The sequence below is a fragment of the Cetorhinus maximus genome, chromosome 7 (genome assembly GCF_964194155.1).
Source record: "Cetorhinus maximus chromosome 7, sCetMax3.hap1.1, whole genome shotgun sequence".
NCBI classification, from domain to species: domain Eukaryota; kingdom Metazoa; phylum Chordata; class Chondrichthyes; order Lamniformes; family Cetorhinidae; genus Cetorhinus; species Cetorhinus maximus.
In genome coordinates, this window is record NC_135885.1 from 144,225,606 (window position 1) to 144,246,346 (window position 20,741).

Below are 20,741 nucleotides of genomic sequence, written 5' to 3' on the forward strand. Positions count from 1 at the left end.
CGCTGTTCCTTCACTGTCGCTGGGTCAAAATCCTGGAACTCCCTCCCTAACAGCACTGTGGATGTACCTACACCACGTGGGCTGCAGTGGTTCAAGAAGGCAGCTCACCACCACCTTCTCAAGGGCAACTAGGGGTGGGAAATAAATGCTGGCCCAGCCAGTGATGTCCATACACCTGGATAAATAAAATAAACCGCTCAATCAACTGAGAATGCGTCTGGGTTTGTAACAATATCTGAGCTCTATTCAAAGCAACAACCCCTCCAGCAAAACAACCTAATGTAGCTTTAGTTCTCTGACATTATGCCAATGAATTAATGTTTAAGGACACTAAGAGGTTATGGTATTTTCTCTAACTACTCTGATCTTTCGATCTTCCATTAACTTGGAGAAAATATTTGCTTTGTTACCTTCAGACTTGACCGTTGCACTGGTCTCCAGGCCGCCCTCCAAACTTCCACCCCGAGCTCATCCGAGACATATCCTGACACGCACCAAGTTGTGTTCACCCACAGCCCTCCCGAGATCTCTGCACTCCTCCCATTCTGACCTCGTGCGTACTCCTGATTTTCATCACTTCACCCTTGCTGGCCGTGTCTTTGAGTTGGTTGGCATTATGGCCATTCCTGCTCGTATTTTTCCCCCAATTTTAATAACTTCAGGCTCCACTTCAACTTTGTAAAATTACTGTGATTAATAAACTCACACTGCACAGAAGGTGGTTAACAAAGCTTATGGAACCCTGGGCTTTTCAAATCGAGGAATAGTGTGCAAAAGCAAGGACATTATGTTAAACTTCATAAAACGTTGGTTAGCATCAACCGGGAGTAGCGCGTCCAGTTGCGGGCACCACACATAGGAAAGACGTAGAGGCCTTGGAGAGGGTGCAGAGGAGATTTACCAGAATGGTGGCAGAGTTGACAGATTTCAGTGACATGGAGAAACTGGAGGAGCTGGGATTATTCTCAAAGTAGAAAAAGTTTTCAATGGAGGTGTTCAAAACCATGGAGTATTTTGATACAGTAAATAACGGGAAGCTGTTTTCACTGGCAGGAGGGTCAGGAACCAGAGGGACACAGGTTTAAGGTAATTGGCAAAAGAACCAGGAGGGGAGATAAGATTTTTCTTTCCAAAAAAAAAGCACAATGACTTCTTCTGGTTTGGAACACGCCGTCTGAAAGGGTAATGAAAGCAGATTCAACAGTAACTTTCAAAAGGGATCCGGATAAATACACAAAGGGGAAAAAGTTGCAAGGATATGGGGATGGAGCAGGGGGGGTGCATTGGATAACTCTTTAAAAGAGCCAGCACTGGCACAATGGGCTGAATGGCCTCCTGCTGTGTTGTATGACTAGCAGGGGCCCAACTTGGACAAATGACTTCCTTTGTACTTACCTTGGCAAGTGGGCAAGGTGAGGATATCTGATTCATAGTTCTGTTATCCTAGTGCCTGCACTTTACACATTGGTTACGAATCCAAGGGGCATTTGGACTGAGAAACAGTAAATGTCACACTGCTGGAATACGAGTGAAGATTGGGCAAATGCAAATAGTTGGGACAGAGTGGAGAGAGCCTTACTCTCCAGCCAGCTGTGCTAAACCCAACCTGGCAGTGTTTAATACTGAAAAAGAAAAAGTGTTCCTAGTACTTTGCACTAATAGCTCTTACAGCAAAGCAGAAAAAAAGGTGCCATTTTAAAAATAATAATGTGTAAACTATGCACCCACTAAGTTCAACACTTCTGTACATGTATAAAACTGTACATAAGTAAAAGAAAGGAAGGCTATTCAGACCAAAGTTCACCCTCAATTTGTCAATTAAAACATCCAACTGCATTTTAATGCCCCAATTCTCTTTGGCAAATAACCCCTCACTTTAATAAAGTGAGCAGGCGTTAACAATTTGTTTTAAATTTCTAAGGTGCCAAAATTATGAATTTAAAAGCATAATCATTTCGAAAAAATTGTGTTTCCTAGAAAGTAGATGATAACTCCGCTTTAACAACAAGGCAGACGCTCCATTTTTGCAGTAGAATGATTTGGAACTTGGAATCTATTAATCTGACAGTCAGTCAGAGAATTCAGAAACGCTGAGGGTCAAAGTAACTCGTGTGGCCCACCACATTATTGTTGTTTGGTTGCTAAACCAGGCTTGTCCAACCAATGGCTCAGAGGCCACAGTGCGGCCCCTGAAGCCTCTGTATCCGGCCTCTGGAGCCAGTGTTCAAACTACGGGCAAGTTCAATTAAAGATTCTGCAAGGAGCTGCTCCTCCAATCAGAGGCCGGTTCTTCTCCTGTGTTTGCTGCTGATAGGCTCACCGGTGAGCCTATCACAGCAAAAAGGCCAAAAAAAGGTTTCTAGTTAACTCTGCTGCTCGACACTTTGTAATGGTCATTTTTATTAATTGCTTTTTTTAAAAAAAAGTTATCAATTTATTGCTTTAACATTGATTTTTAAAAAATTCATGTTTAACATTGAGCCAATCTTCTCGCTGAAATTTACTCATCAGCCCCTTAGTGAGAAAAAATTGAAATATGCACCCCCCCCGCCCCCCCTGCCCAGGTTGTACACGCTGCTCTAAACAGCATCGATTTTACCAGGGAATGGCAGCATAGTAGTTGTGTTTCTGAACAATGGAGATGTGAGTTCAAATCCCAACATGGCAGCTGGGGGCATTTAAACTCAGTTAATTAAATAAACGGGAATAATAAGCTGGTATCAGTGATGGTGATTATAAAGCTACCAGATTGTTGTAAAAACCCATCTGGGTCACTAATGCCCTTTACGGAAGGAAATCTGCCGTCCTTACCTGGTCTGGCCTACATGTAACTCCAGGCCCACAGCAATGTGGTTGACTCTTAACTGCCCCCTGAAATGGCCTAGCAAGCCACTCAGTTGTATTAAGGTGGTGGCTCATTATCACCTTCTCAAGCATGATCAGGGATGGGCAATAAATGCTGGCATTCCCACTGAACAGCACATCCCATGAATGAATTGTAAAAACAAATCAGCTTTAATAAGGACACAGCAAAACTCCCCGATGTCCAGTTCGAATAGTTCATGGTTTTTGCAACATTGTGCCAACCAATCCAAAGACTCTTCAGCTACAAGAAAGGATCCTTTAACCCGGTGGCTACTTCTCCCTATGTTGCCCTTGGAGCTAAAGAGGTGACGAGCTAAAGAGATTCACGAGTTTTTTTAATAATCAACCCACCCATTTCCGACTCCAACTGTGGATACATAATGAATGTGTGCGCAACAATTCTGGCATCCCCTAGCAATAATTAGGAAGCAGTTGTGCTGTACCTTAATTTGACATTATACTTCATTACATATTTCCAGTACTATAGCCTTTCACATCAACCTCCCATACTTCTGGCAGACACCAACTTTACCAGCTCATGCAAGAATATCTTGTCCATCACTTCCATACCCTCTTAACATTTCCTGCTTTAGTAAAGCTCTTCTCAGTACCCCCGATACACGCTCATCACCTCTGAAAGAATAACTCCTGCAGTGTTCCAGCAGAATGGTCATGCTTTCTCCATTTTAACATCCCTGTTGCGTGTGTGTGTGTGTGTGTGTGTGTGTGTGTGCGTGCGTGCGCGCGCACATTGTGACAGCCAGTAGCTGGCAGGATACAGTTTGCAGGCACAAGATCAAGAATTGAGATATTTCAACACAGGATGAGGCCAAATATGATTCCAAGAATCCACAGGGATAGACTGAGCAGTCAGAAAAAGTGGCTAGGAGTGCTCAGGACATTTTATTACAATACATAGAATTTAAAGCACTGAAACAGGCCATTCAGCCCAGCTGGTCCATGCTGGTGTTTATGCTCCACACCCTTCTTAATCTCACCCCAACAGCATATCCTTCTATTCCTTTCTCCTTCATGTGTTTATCAGCTTCCCCCTTAAAATGTATCTATACTGTTCACCTCAACCACTCCCTGTGGTAGAGAGTTCCACATTCTCACCTTTCACTCTCTGGGTAAAGTAGTTAGCAGCATTATGAATTGATATGAAGAACTAATAACAGTGTTCCTTTCACATGAAACGCTAAACTGTTTGGACAGTAAAAAAAAAATAACTGAAAGCATTAAAACGATTGCGTTTCACAGGGACCTCTCATTTTCTCCACAAATTTTCTACTTTCCACCTTTCTTCCTCCTAATTAAAAATTTAATGAAGCCAAAAATTCTAATTCATAACTTTTGCTGATTAATAATAGACTTCAATCTGTTCTTTCTATTGGTTGCTTGGCTCTGCTACTAGAAGGAAATGCCAAATTGCAGCAAGGCTGTAAATTTCATGCCAAGAATCACATCAGCAAGGGATAGGCGGGCAGAATTTTACAGCCCTGTTGTGGTGGGGGTGGGGCCATAAAATGCTGTGAGCCTTTCAAAGCCTAGCGACTTCAGCGGGACTGTAAAATTCCGCCTGAAATGTTAATGAGACATCATTATTACCACATAAATTGTCCAGCAAAAGTACAGGGAATGCAGAGAGACGCTAGTGTCACGAATCTCCAGAAACTGTTGGTAAATTTACTTTACGCCAACCCATTGCTGACTTCACACAAATAGCAGCTAGCTCTCAGCCTCCCCCTTATTTTTCAGAACTTGCTGGACTTGCCCATTAATCACCCATTAAACGCTGAGGTAAGTTCAGATCATATACTTAGAGTGCAAGTACCTTTTTTTTAAAAAAAAACAAAATACAACTGTTAATGCAATCAATTCCTTTGGTCCAGAAACACATACATACAAACTTACAAATGAGGAGGAGTAGGCCACTCGGCCCCTCGAGCCTGCTCCGCCATTCAATAAGATCATGGCTGGTCAGATTGTGGCCTCAACTCCATATTTCTGCCTACCCCTAGCTCTGCCTTAAAAATATTCAAAGAATCTGCTTCCACTGCCTTTTGAGGAAGAGCTCCAACTCTCACGACCCTCAGAAAATATTTCTCCTCATCTTTGTCTTAAAGGAGGGACCTCTTATTTTTGAATAGTGACCCCTAGTTCTAGATTCTACCACAAGAGGAAACATCCTCTCCACATCCACCCTGTCAAGGCCTTAAAGGTTTCAGTCAAGTCACCTCTTACTCTTCTAAACTCCAGTGGATACAAGCCTAACCTGTCCAAACTTTCCTCATAAGACAACACATCCATTCTTGTATTAGTCGAATAAACCTTCTCTGAACTGCTTCTAATGCATTTACATATTTCCTTAAATAAGGAGACCAATACTGTACACAGTACTCCAGATGTGGTCTCACTAATGCCCTGTACAACTGAAGCATAACCTCCCTACTTTTTTATTCAATTCCCCTCACAATAAGCAATAACATTCTATTAGCTTTCCTAATTAATTGAACAATTTCTTGCAATTAAACAATTTGAACTGTCCAGTCTCATTCCAACAAGTCGTAAGTAGCTTGTTGAGAAAGATTGCAAACATTCTTAAATTTATTTGTTTACTTTTCCCTTCTGTCTCTTTCTCTCTCAATCCTGTCTTTCTTTGCCCCTCTTCATTTCTCTTTGTCCCTGATTTGACTCCAATTCCTCCGAATTCCTTCTCCATCATTCCTCAATGATTAATTCTCAATGGCTAAAGGAGATAGTAAACAACGGGGCCAACAGTCTGAGGTCCCAGATGCCCCATTATGCTCTCCGCACTGTCATGATCTCACACTCCCAGCAAGTTACAGGACAAATAGGTTTTAGCTGAAGGGCGAGGGGGAAAGTCTAACTTTTGGGATATGTAGCGAGATGCCCCACTCCGAACAATAATGCCAATTTTTAATAACTTTATTTTATAAAGAACATAATAAATAAGAGGAGTAGGCTATTTGGCCCATCAAGCCTGCTCCATCATTCACTAAGATCAGGGTTGATCTGATTGGGGCCTTGACTTCACTTTCCTGCCTGTCCACCATAACTCTCGACTCCCTTGTTGATCAAAAATCTGTCCAACTCAGCCTTGAATATATTCAATGACCCAGCCTTCACCACTCTATGGGGAAGAGAATTCCAAAGGTTAACAACAGTCTGAGAGAAGAAATCCCTCCTCACCTCTGTCTTAAATGGGAGGTCTCTTATTTTTAATAATACAAACAGAAAATGCTAGAAAAAACTCAGCAGATCTGGCGGCATCTGTGGAGAGAGAAACAGAGTTAACGTTGAGTCTGTATGACTCTTCTTCAAAGCTAAAAAGAAGCTAACACTTTTAAACTGTGCCCCTATTTCTAGGTTTCCCCATGAGGGGAAACACCCTCCCAGTATCCACCCTGTCAAACCCCCTCAGAATCTTACAGGTTTCAATAAGATCACCTCTCATTCTTCTAAACTCCAGTGAGTATACATCCAAATTGTTCAACCTTTTCTCATAAGACAACCCTTTATCCCCAGAATCAACCCGCTAAACCTCCTCTGAAATGCTTCCAATGCAAGTCTATCCCTCTTCAAATAAGGAAATCAAAACTATATGTTGTACTCTATGTATTTTTCCCTAAAGCCTTGTACAGTTGTAGCACAACTTCCCTACTTAAATATTCCATCCCTCTTCAAGAGGGCCAGTATTCCATTTGCCTTCCTAATTACTTGCTAACTTTGTGGTTCATGTATGAGGACACCCAGATCCCTCGGTCCTGTAGCATTCTGTGGTCTCTTCTATTCTTCCTGCCAAAGTGGACAACCTCACATTTTCCCATCTGCCAAAATCGTGCCCACTCACTTATCCTATATCCTTTTGCAGACTCTTTCTATTCTCCTCAGAACTTGCTTTCCCATCTTTGTATCATCAGCAAATTTGGCTACAATACACTCGATCCCTTCATCCAAGTCATCAATATAGATTATAAATAGCTGAGACCCCAGCACAGATCCCTGTGGCCCTCGACTAGTTACAGTTTGCCAACCTGAAAAATGATCCATTTATCCCTACACTCTGCTTCCTGTTAGTTTGCCAATCCTCCATCCATGCTAATATATTAGCCCCAACACCATGAGCTCTTATCCTGTGTGGCAAAGTTTTATGCAGTACTTTATCAAATGCCTTTTGGGAATCTAAACTCACTACATCTACTTTATCTCCCTTTATCCACCCTGCTTGTTACATCCTCAAAGAACTTTAATTTGTCAAAACACTATTTCCCTTCCATAAAACCATGTTGACTCTGCCTAATTGTATTATGATTTTCTAAATGTCCTGCTATTACTTTCTCAATAATGGATTCAGGCATTTTCTCAATGAAGATGTTAGACTAACTGGCCTATAGTTTCCCTCTTTGTCTCCCTCCCATCTACCTGCCTTATAAACGTGCTCTCTGCTTCCAAATCCCTCCATGACCTAGCCCCTCCCTACCTCTGTAACCTCCTCCAATCCTATAACCCTCCGAGATAGCCTTGAGGTAACGATCAGCCACGATCTAGTTGAATGGTGCAGCAGGCTCGAGGGGCTGAATGGCCTTGTCCTGCTCCTATGAGACCTCCGTGCTCCTCCAATTCTGGTCTCTTGCGCAGCCTCGATTTTCATCTCTGGCGGCTGTACCTTCAGCTGCCTAGGCCCTCGGTTCTGGAATACTCTCTCTGATCCTCTCCACCTCTCTTTTGCTTTAAAGATGCTCCTTAAAGCTACCCCTTTGACCTGGTTTTTGGTCACCTGTCCTAATATCTCCTTCTGTCACTTTGTCAAATCTAGGTGTGAAAAAGCACTCCTGTGAAGCACTGTGGGGTACTTCACTAAATCAAAAAAAGGTGTTTACAAATGCAAGTGATTGTTCTTAGGATCTCCACCAGTAACAGCAGGACAGGGAGGATGGGGGAAAGGGGGTGAAATCAGTGAATGTGAACAAGGTCCAACCAGCAGAATCTCTGGGAAAAGCAGGGTCCACACTGAAGAAGCTGAGACAACAGGAGGTCTCCCACTGAAATGAGACAGAGGACTTCAAGGAGATACTTGCTGGGGCCAAGTAAGGGACAAGTGGCCATTGTGAGGCTCTCTCTTCCTATCAGGGGGGTTTTTGCAGTCTGGCTGTCACCGGCCCAGGAACCACTGTCGAGCTTCCCTTTGTGGCCTCAGTTGGTGCCAATAACTATTCAACAAGTCCTTAACAAGCCATTTTATACCCGGTTTCTACAACACTTTGCACAAAGAGAAATTGCACAATGATAAACAGCTTCAGTAAAAACTTGGGTGGTGCCTATCCGGTTTCTGTTCCAATTTTTCTCTCTTTTTATCAAGCAACTAGTCCCATAAAGAGCAGCGTAGAGTGGGGCCAATTGGATTGTTTCTGCAGAGTTGGTGTCAGCACACTGGGCCACATGGCCTCTCTCTGATCTGCATCATTCTACACATGAAATGGAAAATAGGCGAGTGTCAGCAGTTGCATCACTTTTAACATTGTTGTTTTCAACGGTCAAGTTGTACCATGTGATAAGACCCAGGATTTCTGGGATTGCACTTACTCAGAAACCAATTGTAGAAGAAAATACAAATCCTCACACACTGAGCCAGCAGGAGCTTAGTAACAGTGAGCTGGTCAGCTGGCGTCAATGTTACTCTTCTCACTAAAAGAGAACCCTACCTTGACTATGCCACGAATGTGCATCTTTGCAATCATCTCGGAAGTGTATAGAAACATCAGGAGCGTGTCCAAGGCAAACGTCACGTACTGAAGAGGTGGATAGTGTTGAAAGGTCTTTGGTGTGTTCATGCAGACGGAAATAACACTGATGATGGCACAAACTCGCAGCAAAGAGTGAACCCACTGCAGACAAAGAGAGAGCATTAGCAACCCCGTCTTTCCTTTAAGTACAGGGAAATACCCGAGGGACTGGCAGCAGCTGCCTTTGCTTTACAGGGCATTCTTATTTTTAAAATAGTTATTGCACATACCGAAGAGGTTGTGGGACAATTCAAACCTGGGGCACAAGCAGGGACTGAAAGAACTCCAGTGACAATCCATCATTCATTACAACCTTCAGACTGATACAGTGACACCTGGGCCTAAACCAAGGACTTGGTGCATCAAAGGTTGTTTGTGGTTCATAATTTGCAAGATTTTGTGGTTTTAGCTTTTCTTGAATCAGTCACATTGCAAGTTATTTGAGTCTCTCAATAAGTGTCTGTCTGTTTCCAGGTGTCCAATTTTTGGGAGTGTTCATTTATACAGGATTTACTGTGCTACCATCTACACAGTCCTCAACCAGCATACCCTGGATACAGTTAAACTATCAATATCATTAGTCCTTCAATCAATCCAAAATATTACAGTTTTTAATTTCCACAATTATAAAAATATTCTTCACATTAGATCTCATTCAACTTCACCCCTACCCATTGTCATACCTTTCTTTGTGTGTTTTTCATGCAGTTTTTCTCCAATTTGCAGTACTTTGCTTTTCATCCAGACAATGTCTCATTTACAGAGTGATTATTTCATCCACTTTATACATTTTGCCTAATTCATTTCACGCTAAGCAAATTTTGCAGTTTGCAAATTTGACCAATTTGAAGTGAGTTTCTGAATCCAAGTTGCTATTGCAGATTAAGATATAGGCATACCTCGCTTACAGAAATCTTTAGTGCACGCCATTCAATACTTCTCCCACCCTTCACATAGGCAATACTTCACTGACAAAATCCTTACAGGCAGTGCAGAAGAGATTTGTCAGAATGGGGCCAGGAATGCAGGGTTTCAGCAATGTGGAGAGACTGGAGAAGCTGGGATTGTTTTCAACAGAGCAGAGAAGGTTAAGGGGACATCGAACAGAGATGTTCAAAATTCTGAAGGGTTTTGATAAGAGTAAATAAGAAGAAACCATTTTCAGTGGCAGGAGGGTCAGTCAGCAGAGGGGACAGATTTAAGGCAATTGCAAAGAAAAAAAAAAGAAATTGGGGCAGAGTGTGAGGGGACAAGAATTTTTTTCTTCAATAAACACCGTGGCCTGAATTTTTAGGATGTTGGGGGCTCGCCTCCTGCCATCCGAAGAGTCTGCGGGGAAACAAGCCCCTGCCGACTCCAACAGCCCTGCTGCCACATTATACTCTAAAGAGCATTGATTGTGTTAGGCGGGACTTCCACCTCACTCCGGCGGTTGGGGGTTAGGGGGTGGGGGAGAGGGAGGACGGAGGTCACCAGGCCTTCGGTGGGGGTGCAGGGGTGGGGCGCCCTCCGGTCAGAAGGTGGCTTCTGATGGAGACATCCCCCAAACCCCCTCCCTGCCCTAAGTCTAACTTGAATGAATTTCGGGTCTTCCCCCCCAATGGAGCCTCAATCCACCCGCCAGCCTAAAAATTGTGGCTAGGCGGGAAACTGCCCTTAAGTGGCCATTAATTGGAAAAAAAAGTGTAGAATTCAGGCCAGTAAGTTGTGATCTGAAATGTGCTGCCTGAAAGGGCAGTGGAAGCAGATTCAACTTAACTTTCAAAAAGGGGAATTGGATAAGTACCTGAAGGGAAAAATGTACAGGGTCAAGTGGAAAGAGGAGAGCGGGGTTAATTGGATCACTCTTTCAAAGGGGAAGCACAGGCACAATTTGGCCATATAGCTGTCTGTGAATTTCTTTCCTTTAAGTATTATTCAATTCCCCTTTTTTTTTTGAAGAAAGGTATTAAATCTATGTTCACCACCTCTTCAGGCAGCACATTCCAGATCAGGTAACAATCCTAGAAAGAGATTGCAAATTGCATCTGAGCACTTACTTGGGTGGTTTAATGTTAGTGAAGGTTCAAGATATTGGCAAAGTCTACTGAATTATATTCATTAAGGCATGGCAGCATAAAATCATATCTCAGGTTGGAATCCAGCACAGAGAGAGAAAAGCCATGTTAAGAAAAAAATAAACATGGGTACATAGATGCTTGAAGATTATGACAATGCTAGAGAACGGCAGGATGTATCTAAGGGGGTATTAGATAAATACATGAGCAAGAAAGGAATGGAAGGATACCCTGATAGGGCGAGATGAAGAGAGGTGGGAGGAGGCTCGAGTGGAGCATAAACACCAGCACGGACCAGTTGGGCCGAATGTCCAGTGCAGAAACAGGCCATTTTTTGTAATGCTGTGTAATAACCAGAAGGAGGAGCCATTACACAATGTCCATTCTTCCTACTCTGTAATTTTTCAATTCTCAGCTAATGGACTTTAGGTCAATACATTAATAAGTTGTACATCAGAATCACTGTCAACTGATCAAGGCCTCAACTTCTCCTTTGACAAAAATTAATTAATCAAAAGCATACCTATGGGAGGAGGCAATGCCACAGTATAGACAGCGCTGGCTAGCAAGATCTGCTCAGATCATTAGGATCTTTTAAAAGATAAGAACTTTCACAAAATTCTCAGATGAGCGTGTGAGGCTCCCCCCATTCCCACCACCCTACCATTGAAACTAAGTTTGCTGAAGCATATCATTCAAGATACAATGGACCAAATGGCCTCCTTCTGTGCTGTTTAATTCTATGATTTATGGGACCATGTGAATATTCTAGTCACTCTAGAGACAGAGAAGTGGATTATTTACAGAAACATTGGGCCCACAATTCCAATGACATCCTCATCCCATCAGAGCCTGGGCAGAGAGATACTTCTGCCTGACTTGAACCTGGGGTGTTGACCGAATGGTAAATAGTGAAGTTAATTTACATATTCGCAGAATCTTACAGAATAAAGTCATTGAACCCATCCTGCCTGTGCCACTTCTTAGAAAGAGCTGTCCCATTTAGAGCTACATCTCAACTTTTTCCTCATATCTCTGCAAATCTGTCCTCTTCAAGTATATGTCCCATTAACTTTCAAAGGATCCTGTAAATCTGATCTCAAACCTCAGGTAGTGCATTTGAGGTCATAACCATATGTGTGAAAATAAATTCTCTTCATTTCCTCCTCTGTTTCTGTTATGAATTATTTGAAATCTGTGATCTATGATTACCAACCCACTTGCTGTTGGGGATGGTTTCTCCCAATACCCACCTGATTAAAACCCTTCATGATTTTGATCCCCACTGTTAAATCTTCCTTTAACCTTCTCCACTCTAAAGGGGATCAATCCCAGCCTCTCCGCATTAACGGAAGTCTCTCGCCCCTTGGAACATTCTAGTAAATCTCCACCACACCCTCAAGGCCTCGACATCTTTCCTAAAGTGTGGCCCAGAACTGAATATGATACGCCAGTTGAGGCTTAACCGGTGATTTGTGAAGGTTAAACATAACTTCCTAGTCTCAGAGACAAGCCGGGTAAATACGTGGATGGTGCGGGAGAGTGGATGGTAGCAGCATAGGAGATTTAAAATGGGGCAAAAGGCAGCCCAAGAAAGGTCATGAATGTCATAGAGCTAGGAGAGACAGGGGGGAGAACAGGTGATGCATCAGGAAATACCTGGAGGAGAAATAGAGACCCAGATATGGTTTATTTTTTTAAGCACTACATCAAGTGCAGATATAGAAAAGTCACTTACGAGTGAACAAGTTGTATTTATATAGTGCCTTTAGTATAGGAAAACATCCCAAGGCATTTAACATTAACTTTGTGATATAAAAAAATTGTCACTGAGCCACAGAGAGATAAATAACCAAAAGCTTGCTCAAATAAGTATTGTTTTAAGAAGTGCCTTAAAAGGAGGGGAGAGAGAGGTGGAGAGGTTTAGGGAGGGAATTCCAGAGCTTAGGCCCTTGGCAGCTGAAGGCACAGCCGCCAATGGAAGAGCGATTAAAATTGGGAATGTGCAAGGTGCTAGGATTGGAGGAGGTAATGGAGGTCATGGAAGGATTTGAAAACAAAGGATAAAAATTTGAAAATCAAGATGTTGCTAGATCAGGAGCCAATATAAGTCAGTGAGCACAGTATGTGATGTGTGAACAGGACTTGGTGTGGGGGGGTGGGGGGAGCGCAGCAGAGTTTTGGATGAGCTCATGTTTCTGGAGGATGGAAGATGGGAGGCCGGGCAGAAGAACATTTAGAGGCTTCCAACCTAAATATTTGAGAGGAGTTCACCACATGACTTACCGGCTTATTAATCCACAGGATGTCAGCATTGTCAGTAAGCATCTCATCAGGCCCAAAGTCTGTAACAGGCTGGCTCTCCACTCTGGAACTTTGCTTCCGTTTCAACATCTTTGAAATCGACTTTTTTTAAGAAATGAATTCTGTCAACATAAAAAAAAAACCAGTAAGACAAATACAATGGGCTGGAATTTCAAGGGGTCAGGGATAGCCCCTGGAGGGGCGAAAATGGCAGCCAAGACCCGATTCCGGGGTTTCTGATTTTCAGTAGAGTCTGTTAAGAGTGCAAGTTGGTTCAGGTCGCGAGCTCCCGACCAGCACTCCCGACCAGGCCGGCTCCATTGCGGCGATGGGCACGCCCTTGTCCTCCACAATTTTTATGGAGTTGGGCCAGTATTTCGAAGTTGTGGTTCATGGGACCTCAGATGTCGTTAGCTGTAGTCTGAATGAGGGAATCTTTTGAAAGGCAAGTTCAAAAGGTCCTCCTAATGGTTTCCATGCCAAGGTATGCCCCCTACCCACCCTCCATGGCCCCTCATGACCCCATGCCAAGCTAGGGCACTTCCATGTCCATTCACCCGCTAAACACTGTGTAGAAACAATGTGTAAAAAAAAAGCTTAAAAAAAACTCTCATTGATAACTTTCCATTTTCTTAAAAAAACTCCTTTTTTACTATAAGCCAATAAAAGTGTCAATCATCCAGATCCTTAAAGCATCAATAGTAGAAACTGCAAGCACTTGAAACCTCTTTATCTTGCATAAATAAACATTTGTGCAATTGACAGAGCAGATCAGAAAGCCAGAGCTGTTAATCAAGCAATGTTTTCTCTGGGGTTCAGTTGTTTCAACAGTCCAGTAGAATTGTAGGCTGTCAGCCAAGGATGCATATGAGGCTTGGCTCAGAGCCCAGAAATTCATTTGATTGTTGAAATAACTGAGCCTCTGTGGCTGTCTCTGAACTTTTTCCCAGGTTAGCTAGCCCAACTGTAGCCCGCACCAACCCCACCCCCCGAATAAAAATCCCATCTTTTCTGGAATTTTCTCCCGAGATGGGTGGGCCAAGCTGGGAATTTTCCCAACTGCCGCTACCCGCCTTGAGGGTGAAAGTTCACTCCAAATGCCTCTCCTGTTTTCTACCCTATCATAGACATTTTTGGTTTATTCTTTCCTCCCTTCATTCTCCCCCTGCCTCTACTGCTTATACCCATTAAAGTTTTTTAAAAACTTTTTCTAGTTCTGAAGAAACATCACCTGGCTGAAAGGTCAACTCTGTCTCTCTCGGCACAGCTGCTGCCTGACCTGCTGAGTGTTTCCAGCATTTTCTGTTCTGCTTTCATGTTAACGTCAATTGAGATTCTCTGTCCCAGAGCGTGGAGTGAGATATATTCTTAGTGTGTTGAACGTTCCATCGTTCATTCTTTCACTTTTTTTAATCCGCAAACAAAAATAAAGTTCGATATCTCAATGGTTTTCAAACATTTCTGGTTGAAGGACCACTTTTCAAATGGATTAGTAATCATGGGCACCTCTGTTTAAATTATAACACTATATAAATATGAAAGTGCAGATGTAAAGAGTGCATTAATAAAACTTTTAAGAAAACAGCATTCAAATAGTGGTTTGGTAGTACAGAACTTGAGTATTGCTGGGGAAAACAAAAGGAGACATTTTTTGTCAAAGCTTTTTTTCTTGCACTGAGAGGACATTTTACAAGAAAATGCCAATATCAGGTGATGGGCATCGACATTTTTTTTGCAAATTGTCCTGAATGCAAGAGAAAAAAAACTTTGACAAAAAAAAAGTCCCTTTTTTCAGCAATAAAACAGGTATTTGCATGTTGCTGTTCACGTGTCTCCATCCCTGCTCCCTTCCCAGGTGAGGCAGTCAACCCACCCTGTGCTATCGATGTGGCAGCTCCACTCCCACCTCCCACTTTCACCTTATATCGCGGGGTCCCTGGAAAGTCTTTATGCACCCTCAAGGCTCCACAGACCCCTGTTTGAGAACCATAGAAACTAGGAGCAGGAGTAGGCCATTTGGCCCTTCGAGCCTGCTCTGCCATTCAATATGATCATGGCTGATCCTCTATCTCAACACCATATTCCCGCTTTCTCTCCATACCCCTTGATGCCTCTGATATCCTAAAAATGTATCAATTTCTTTGTTGAATATACTCAGTGACCTGGCCCCCACAGCCTTCTGTGGTAGAGAATTCCACAGGTTGACCACCTCCTGAGTGAAGAAATTTTTTCTCATCTCAGTCCTAAATGGCCTGTCCCGTATCCTGAGACTGTGGCCCTGGTTCTAGAATCCCCAATCAGGGGAAACATCCTCCCTGCATCCAGTCTGTCTAGTCCTGTTAGAATTTTATATGTTTGAATTAGATCCCCTCTCATTCTTCTAAACCCTAGTGAATACAAGCCCAGTCGAACCAATCTCTCCTCATACGACAGTCCTGCCATCCCTGGTATCAGCCTAGTGAACCTTCGCTGCACTCCCTCTATGGCAAGTATGTCCTTTCTTAGGTAGGGAGACCAAAACTGCACGCAATACTCCAGGTGTGGTCTCACCAAGGACCTGTATAATTGCAGTGAGACATCCCTACCTCTGAACTCAAATTCTCTTGCATTGTGGGCCAACATACCATTTGCCTTCCGAATTGCTTGCTGCATCTGCTTATTTACTTTCATTGACTGGTGTACAAGGACACCCAGATTCCTTTGTACATCCACATTTCCCAATATATCACCATTTAAATAATACTCTGCCTTTCTGTTTTTCAGACCGAAGTGTATAGCTTCACATTTATCCACGTTATACTGTGTCTGCCATGTGTTTACCCACATTCACAACTTGTCTAAATCGCCCTGAAGCCTCCTTACATCCTCTTCACAACTCAACCCCATCCAGTTTTGTGCCGTCAGAAAACTTGGAAATATTGCATTTGGTTTCCTCATCCAAGTCATTTATATAAATCATGAATAGCTGGGGCCCAAGCACTGATCCCTGCGGTACACCACTAGTCACCGCCTGTCATCTGGAAAAAGACCCATTTATTCCCACCCTCTGTTTCCAGTCTGTCAACCAATTCTCAATCCATGCCAGTATATTACCCCCAAACCCAAGTGCTTCAATTTTGCCCACTAGCCTCTTATGCGGGACCTTAATAAAAGCCTTCTTGAAATCTAAATATGCCACATCCACTGGTTCTCCCTTATCTATTCCACTAGTTACATCCTCAAAAAATCCAGTAGATTAGTTAAGCATGATTTCCCTTTCATAAACCCATGCTGGCTTTGTCTAATCCTGTTAATGCTTTCCAAGTGTTCCTGTTACCACGTCTTTTATAATAGAATCTAGCATTTTCCCCACGACTGATGTTAGACTAACTGGTCTGTAATTATCTGTTTTTTCTCTCCCTCCTTTTCTAAATAGTGGGGTTACATTTGCCACCCTCCAATCTGCAGGAACTGCTCCAGAGTCTATAGAATTTTGGAAGATGACCACCAATGCATCCAATATTTCCAGGGCTACTTCCTTTAGCACTCTGGGATGTAGATTAACAGGCCCTGGGGATTTTTCAGCCTTTAACCCCATTAATTTCTCTAGCACCATTTAAAAAAAAATTAATACTGATTTTCTTCAATTCCTCCCTCTCACTAGGCCCTTGGTCCCCTAACATTTCTGGGAAGTTATTTGTATCCTCTTTTGTGAAGACAGAATCAAAATACATGTCAGTTCTTATGCCATTTATTTGTTCCCCATTATAATTTCCCGTTTCTGACTGTAAAGGACCTACGTTTGTCTTCGCTAATCTTTTTCTCTTCACATATTTATAGAAGCTTTTACAGTCAGTTTTTATGTTCCTTGCAAGTTTACTCTCACACTCCATTTCCCCTTCTTGATCAATCTTTTTATCTGCTTTTGCTAAATTTTAAACTGTTCCCAATTCTCAGGCTTGCTGCTTTTTCTGGCAATTTTATATGTCTCCTCTTTGGATCTAATACTATCCCTAATTTATTTTGTAGGCCATGGTTGAGCTACCTTTCCTGTTTTATTTTTGCACCAGTCAAGAATGAATAATTGTTGTAATTCATGCATACGTTCTTTAAGTATTAACCATTGCCTATCCACCTTCAGCCCTTTTAGTAAGGTTCCCCCAATCCATCATTGCCAACTCACACCTCATGCCCTTGTAGTTCTCTTTATTTAAATTCAGGAACTTAGTTTCGGATTCAACTTCTTCATTCTCCATCCTAATGAACAATTCTATCATTTTTATGGTCGCTCTTCCCCAAGGGACCCTGCACAACAAGATTGTTAATTAATCCTTTCTCATTGCACAACACCTAGTCTAGGATAGCCTGCTCTCTAGTTAGTTCCTCAACGTATTGGTCCAAAAAAAAAAATAAAATCACATACACACTCCAGGAAATCCTCCTCCACAGTGTTATTAACCATTGCCACATTCTCATGGTAAGAGCAGCGAGTGGCCGACTGCTTCCAATGATTCAAAATGAAATATAAAACCCAGAATCTTTCCCATATTGACAACAAAATTCACAGAGGTAGGAGAGGGGCTTTTTGGTAGGTTCAGGGCAAAAGGCTCTCACCCTGCACACCCTCCCCAGATAAAGAGTAAAAAGTATAAAAAAAAAGCTGGAAATGGGCCAGTTTAGTGGACGTGCCAGGTCTCCGCACCAGAATAGGAGAGGTTCTTTCTCCAAGCTCCACATTAGGAGATTAACTTAAACATTAGAAAAAAAACCAGCAATTCTCCCTCTCTAATCTTGAGGCCTAGATTTCAGTTGGATTTCACTGAAGGGCAGCCAAAGAAGAGTCATATGGGCCTGAAACGTTGACTGTTTCACTCCCCACAGATGTTGCCAGACCTGCTGAGCTTGTCCAGCATTTTCTGCTAATATTTCTGACTTCCAGCACGTGCAGTATTTTACTTTTATTTTAATGTACGGTGGGGGGGGGGCATGGGTTCAAATCCCACCAAAGCAGCTGGTGGAACTTAAATTAAATAAATCTAGATATAAAGCTAGTCTCAGTAATGGCGACAGTGAAACTATCACTGATTGTTGTAAAAACCCATCTGGTTCACTAATGTCCTTTAGGGAAGGAAATCTGCCATCCTTACTCGGTCTGGCCCATATGTGACTCCAGACCCACAGCAATGTGGTTGACCCTTAACTGCCCTCTGAAATGGCAAGTGTAGCAAGCCTCTCAGTTCAAGAGCAATTAAGGAAGGGCAACACATGCTGCCCTTGCCAGCAATGCCCACATCCCATGAAAGAATAAAAGGAAAAAGGCCATTGGAAGCACCCTCAGAAGTAAGGATCCAGGAATATTCAGGCCCCGAGTGAGTTTGTGGCTGCTCCAGCAACAAGTTGCCTTTATTTAACAAGATTAACAAAGTAAAAACACTCCAAGGCCCTTTACACGAGCATTATCAAACAAAATTTGATGCAGAGCCAAATAAAGTGAGGTTAGGACAGGTGACCAAAATCTTGGTCAAAGAAATAGGTTGTAAACGGAGGAGAGAAAGGTAGAGAGAGATGGAGAGGTTTAGGGAGGGAATTGCAGGAGGTTAGTCTAGGCAGCATGGCCACTGATAGCAGAGTGATTAAAATCAGAGATGTCCAGGAGGCCAGAACTGTAACAGTGCTGTGTGCTCGAGAGGTCATAGGGGCTGGAGGTGATTGCAGGAGATAGGAAGGGGCGAGCTCATGGAGCGATTTGAAAGCAAGGATGAGAATTTTAAAATTGCCTCACTGCTAGATCGGGGGCCAACGGGGGTCGGCCAGCGCCGGGGCCAATGGGGGTCGGCCAGCGCCGGGGCCAATGGGGGTCGGCCAGCGCCGGGGTCAACGGGGGTCAGCGAGCGCCGGGGCCAATGGGGGTCAGCGAGCGCCGGGGCCAATGGGGGCTGGGGCCAATGGGGGTGAATGGGACTCGATGCGAGTTAGGAGATGGGCAGCAGAGTTTGAATGAGCTGAAGTTTATGGAGGACAGAACATGGGAGGTCAGCCAGGAGAGCACTGGAATAGTCAAGCCTGGAGATTACAATATCCTGTGCCCTGAATGAATCAGTTTATCCTCAGTTTTGGTTTTCCATCTGCTCCCGCACTGGTGAAAGGACATTCTGACTGTACCTGATATACAGGTAGGAACTGAAAATGTGGAGCTTGGAATACAGGAAAGGAACGAAACAATTCCGATTTTTTTGCCCTGACTCTGCACAACCCCACTTGCTTCGTGCGGGTGATGGAAGGTGATCCAAAAAAAAAATAACCATTACAAAGACGGACGGGGAAAAGCACCTCATGTGGGGAAACCACAGTTAACACAGAAAATGCAGAAAGTGCTGTGATTCCTGGGGCCTGATTGAAACCTGCCTTCCTCCTGCCTTCCTGAATGATGCACCAGCCCCTTTTTTATAGATGCGAGTTGACCCGAAACGGCAAATCCCCATCTTTGGTCCATCCGCAGATGCTGACGCTTTGAGCCGCTTCTGCATCGACAAGAAACGGAGACTTAATAAAGAAAAACCCCGACCAACCCCTTGTGCAGCCTCCCCAACCCCATCCCCAACTCCAAACCCAACCCCAACTCAACCCCACCAGGTATTTATTGAGAAGGTTCAATGGACAAGACCAAGGGACAAACCCTCCAATGCAACAGAGTTGAAATAACAAGATGATATTGACACTCACCCGCCCGCTCTCCGGCTAATCTCCCGATCGCGGTGAAAGGGCCGCTTGAAGCCACAATTCTGCAATTTCCTTTTATCCTCCACTAATTCTCTATTGAAGAGACCTTGGTACCGGAACTGCAAAGCTTTCTACTGGGAGGAGGCGGGACTTCCGGCGAGAGCAGGTGAAATGGCCAGAAACTCACCTGGTGTTGCTCCTTTCTCAATAAAACAAACCCCCTCCCCACCCCCCAAAAAAAAACACCTTCGCTTTGCCCTCAGGGTTATTTAATAGTGACCCCCCCTCACAACGGTGTCCCCTTTATAAAGAGGCACAACTCATAGAAGAACTTAGTCATTACACAAAGGAAACTTGTAACTTGAATTATTTCAGGCCAGGGAGTCACATAACCATTTTCTCTGGAATGCAGCAACTCATTGCATTCCGAAATGCCCTGTCTGAAAGGGCGATGGAAATATATGCGTAGGATTTACAACACAATTACATCCCTGTAACGTATCTATACGATTTGCCACACCGAGTTCCACGTTCTCACCGACTCTCCGGGTAAAGTTTCTCCTGAATTCCCCACTGGATTTATCATACCTCACGTTTTGGGCTTCCTCACAAGGGGTAACTTTTTCCCTCCATCCACCCCGTCACAACACCTTTAAAAAATTTTAAGCCCCTCTACCACCTTCCGCCTCTCAGCCTTTTCCATTCTAGAGAAAAGAGCTCCAACCTGCTCAACCCATTTAGTAATAATTTTCAAAAGGATTTTTAATTTAATCTTTCAGGGGATGCGGGTGTCGCTGGCAAGGCCAGCGTTCATGACCTGCCCCTAATTGCCCTTGAACTGAGCGGCTTGCGAGGCCATTTCAGAAGGGCAGTTAAGAGTCAGCCACATTACTCTGGGTCTGGAGTCACATGTAGGCCAGACCGGGTAAGGACGGCAGATTTCCTTCCTTAAAGGGCATTAGTGAACCAGATGGATTTTTACAACAATTGATGATAGTTTCATGGTCAC

The 20,741-nt window shown here is 43.4% G+C and overlaps 1 protein-coding gene across 1 annotated transcript in view; it reads right to left on the minus strand.

Annotated features, from left to right (window-relative positions):
- Positions 1-13,150, minus strand: part of nalcn (sodium leak channel, non-selective) — a 201,302-nt gene extending 188,152 nt beyond the window's left edge. The window contains exons 1-2 of the mRNA XM_078546046.1: positions 13,016-13,150; positions 8,592-8,774 (exon numbers count right to left, since the gene is read on the minus strand). Coding sequence (XP_078402172.1) covers positions 8,592-8,774; positions 13,016-13,123 — 291 coding nt within the window. The 5' untranslated portion in view covers positions 13,124-13,150. The remainder of the gene's footprint in view (positions 1-8,591; positions 8,775-13,015) is intronic.
- Between the last annotated feature and the right edge of the window lie 7,591 nt (positions 13,151-20,741).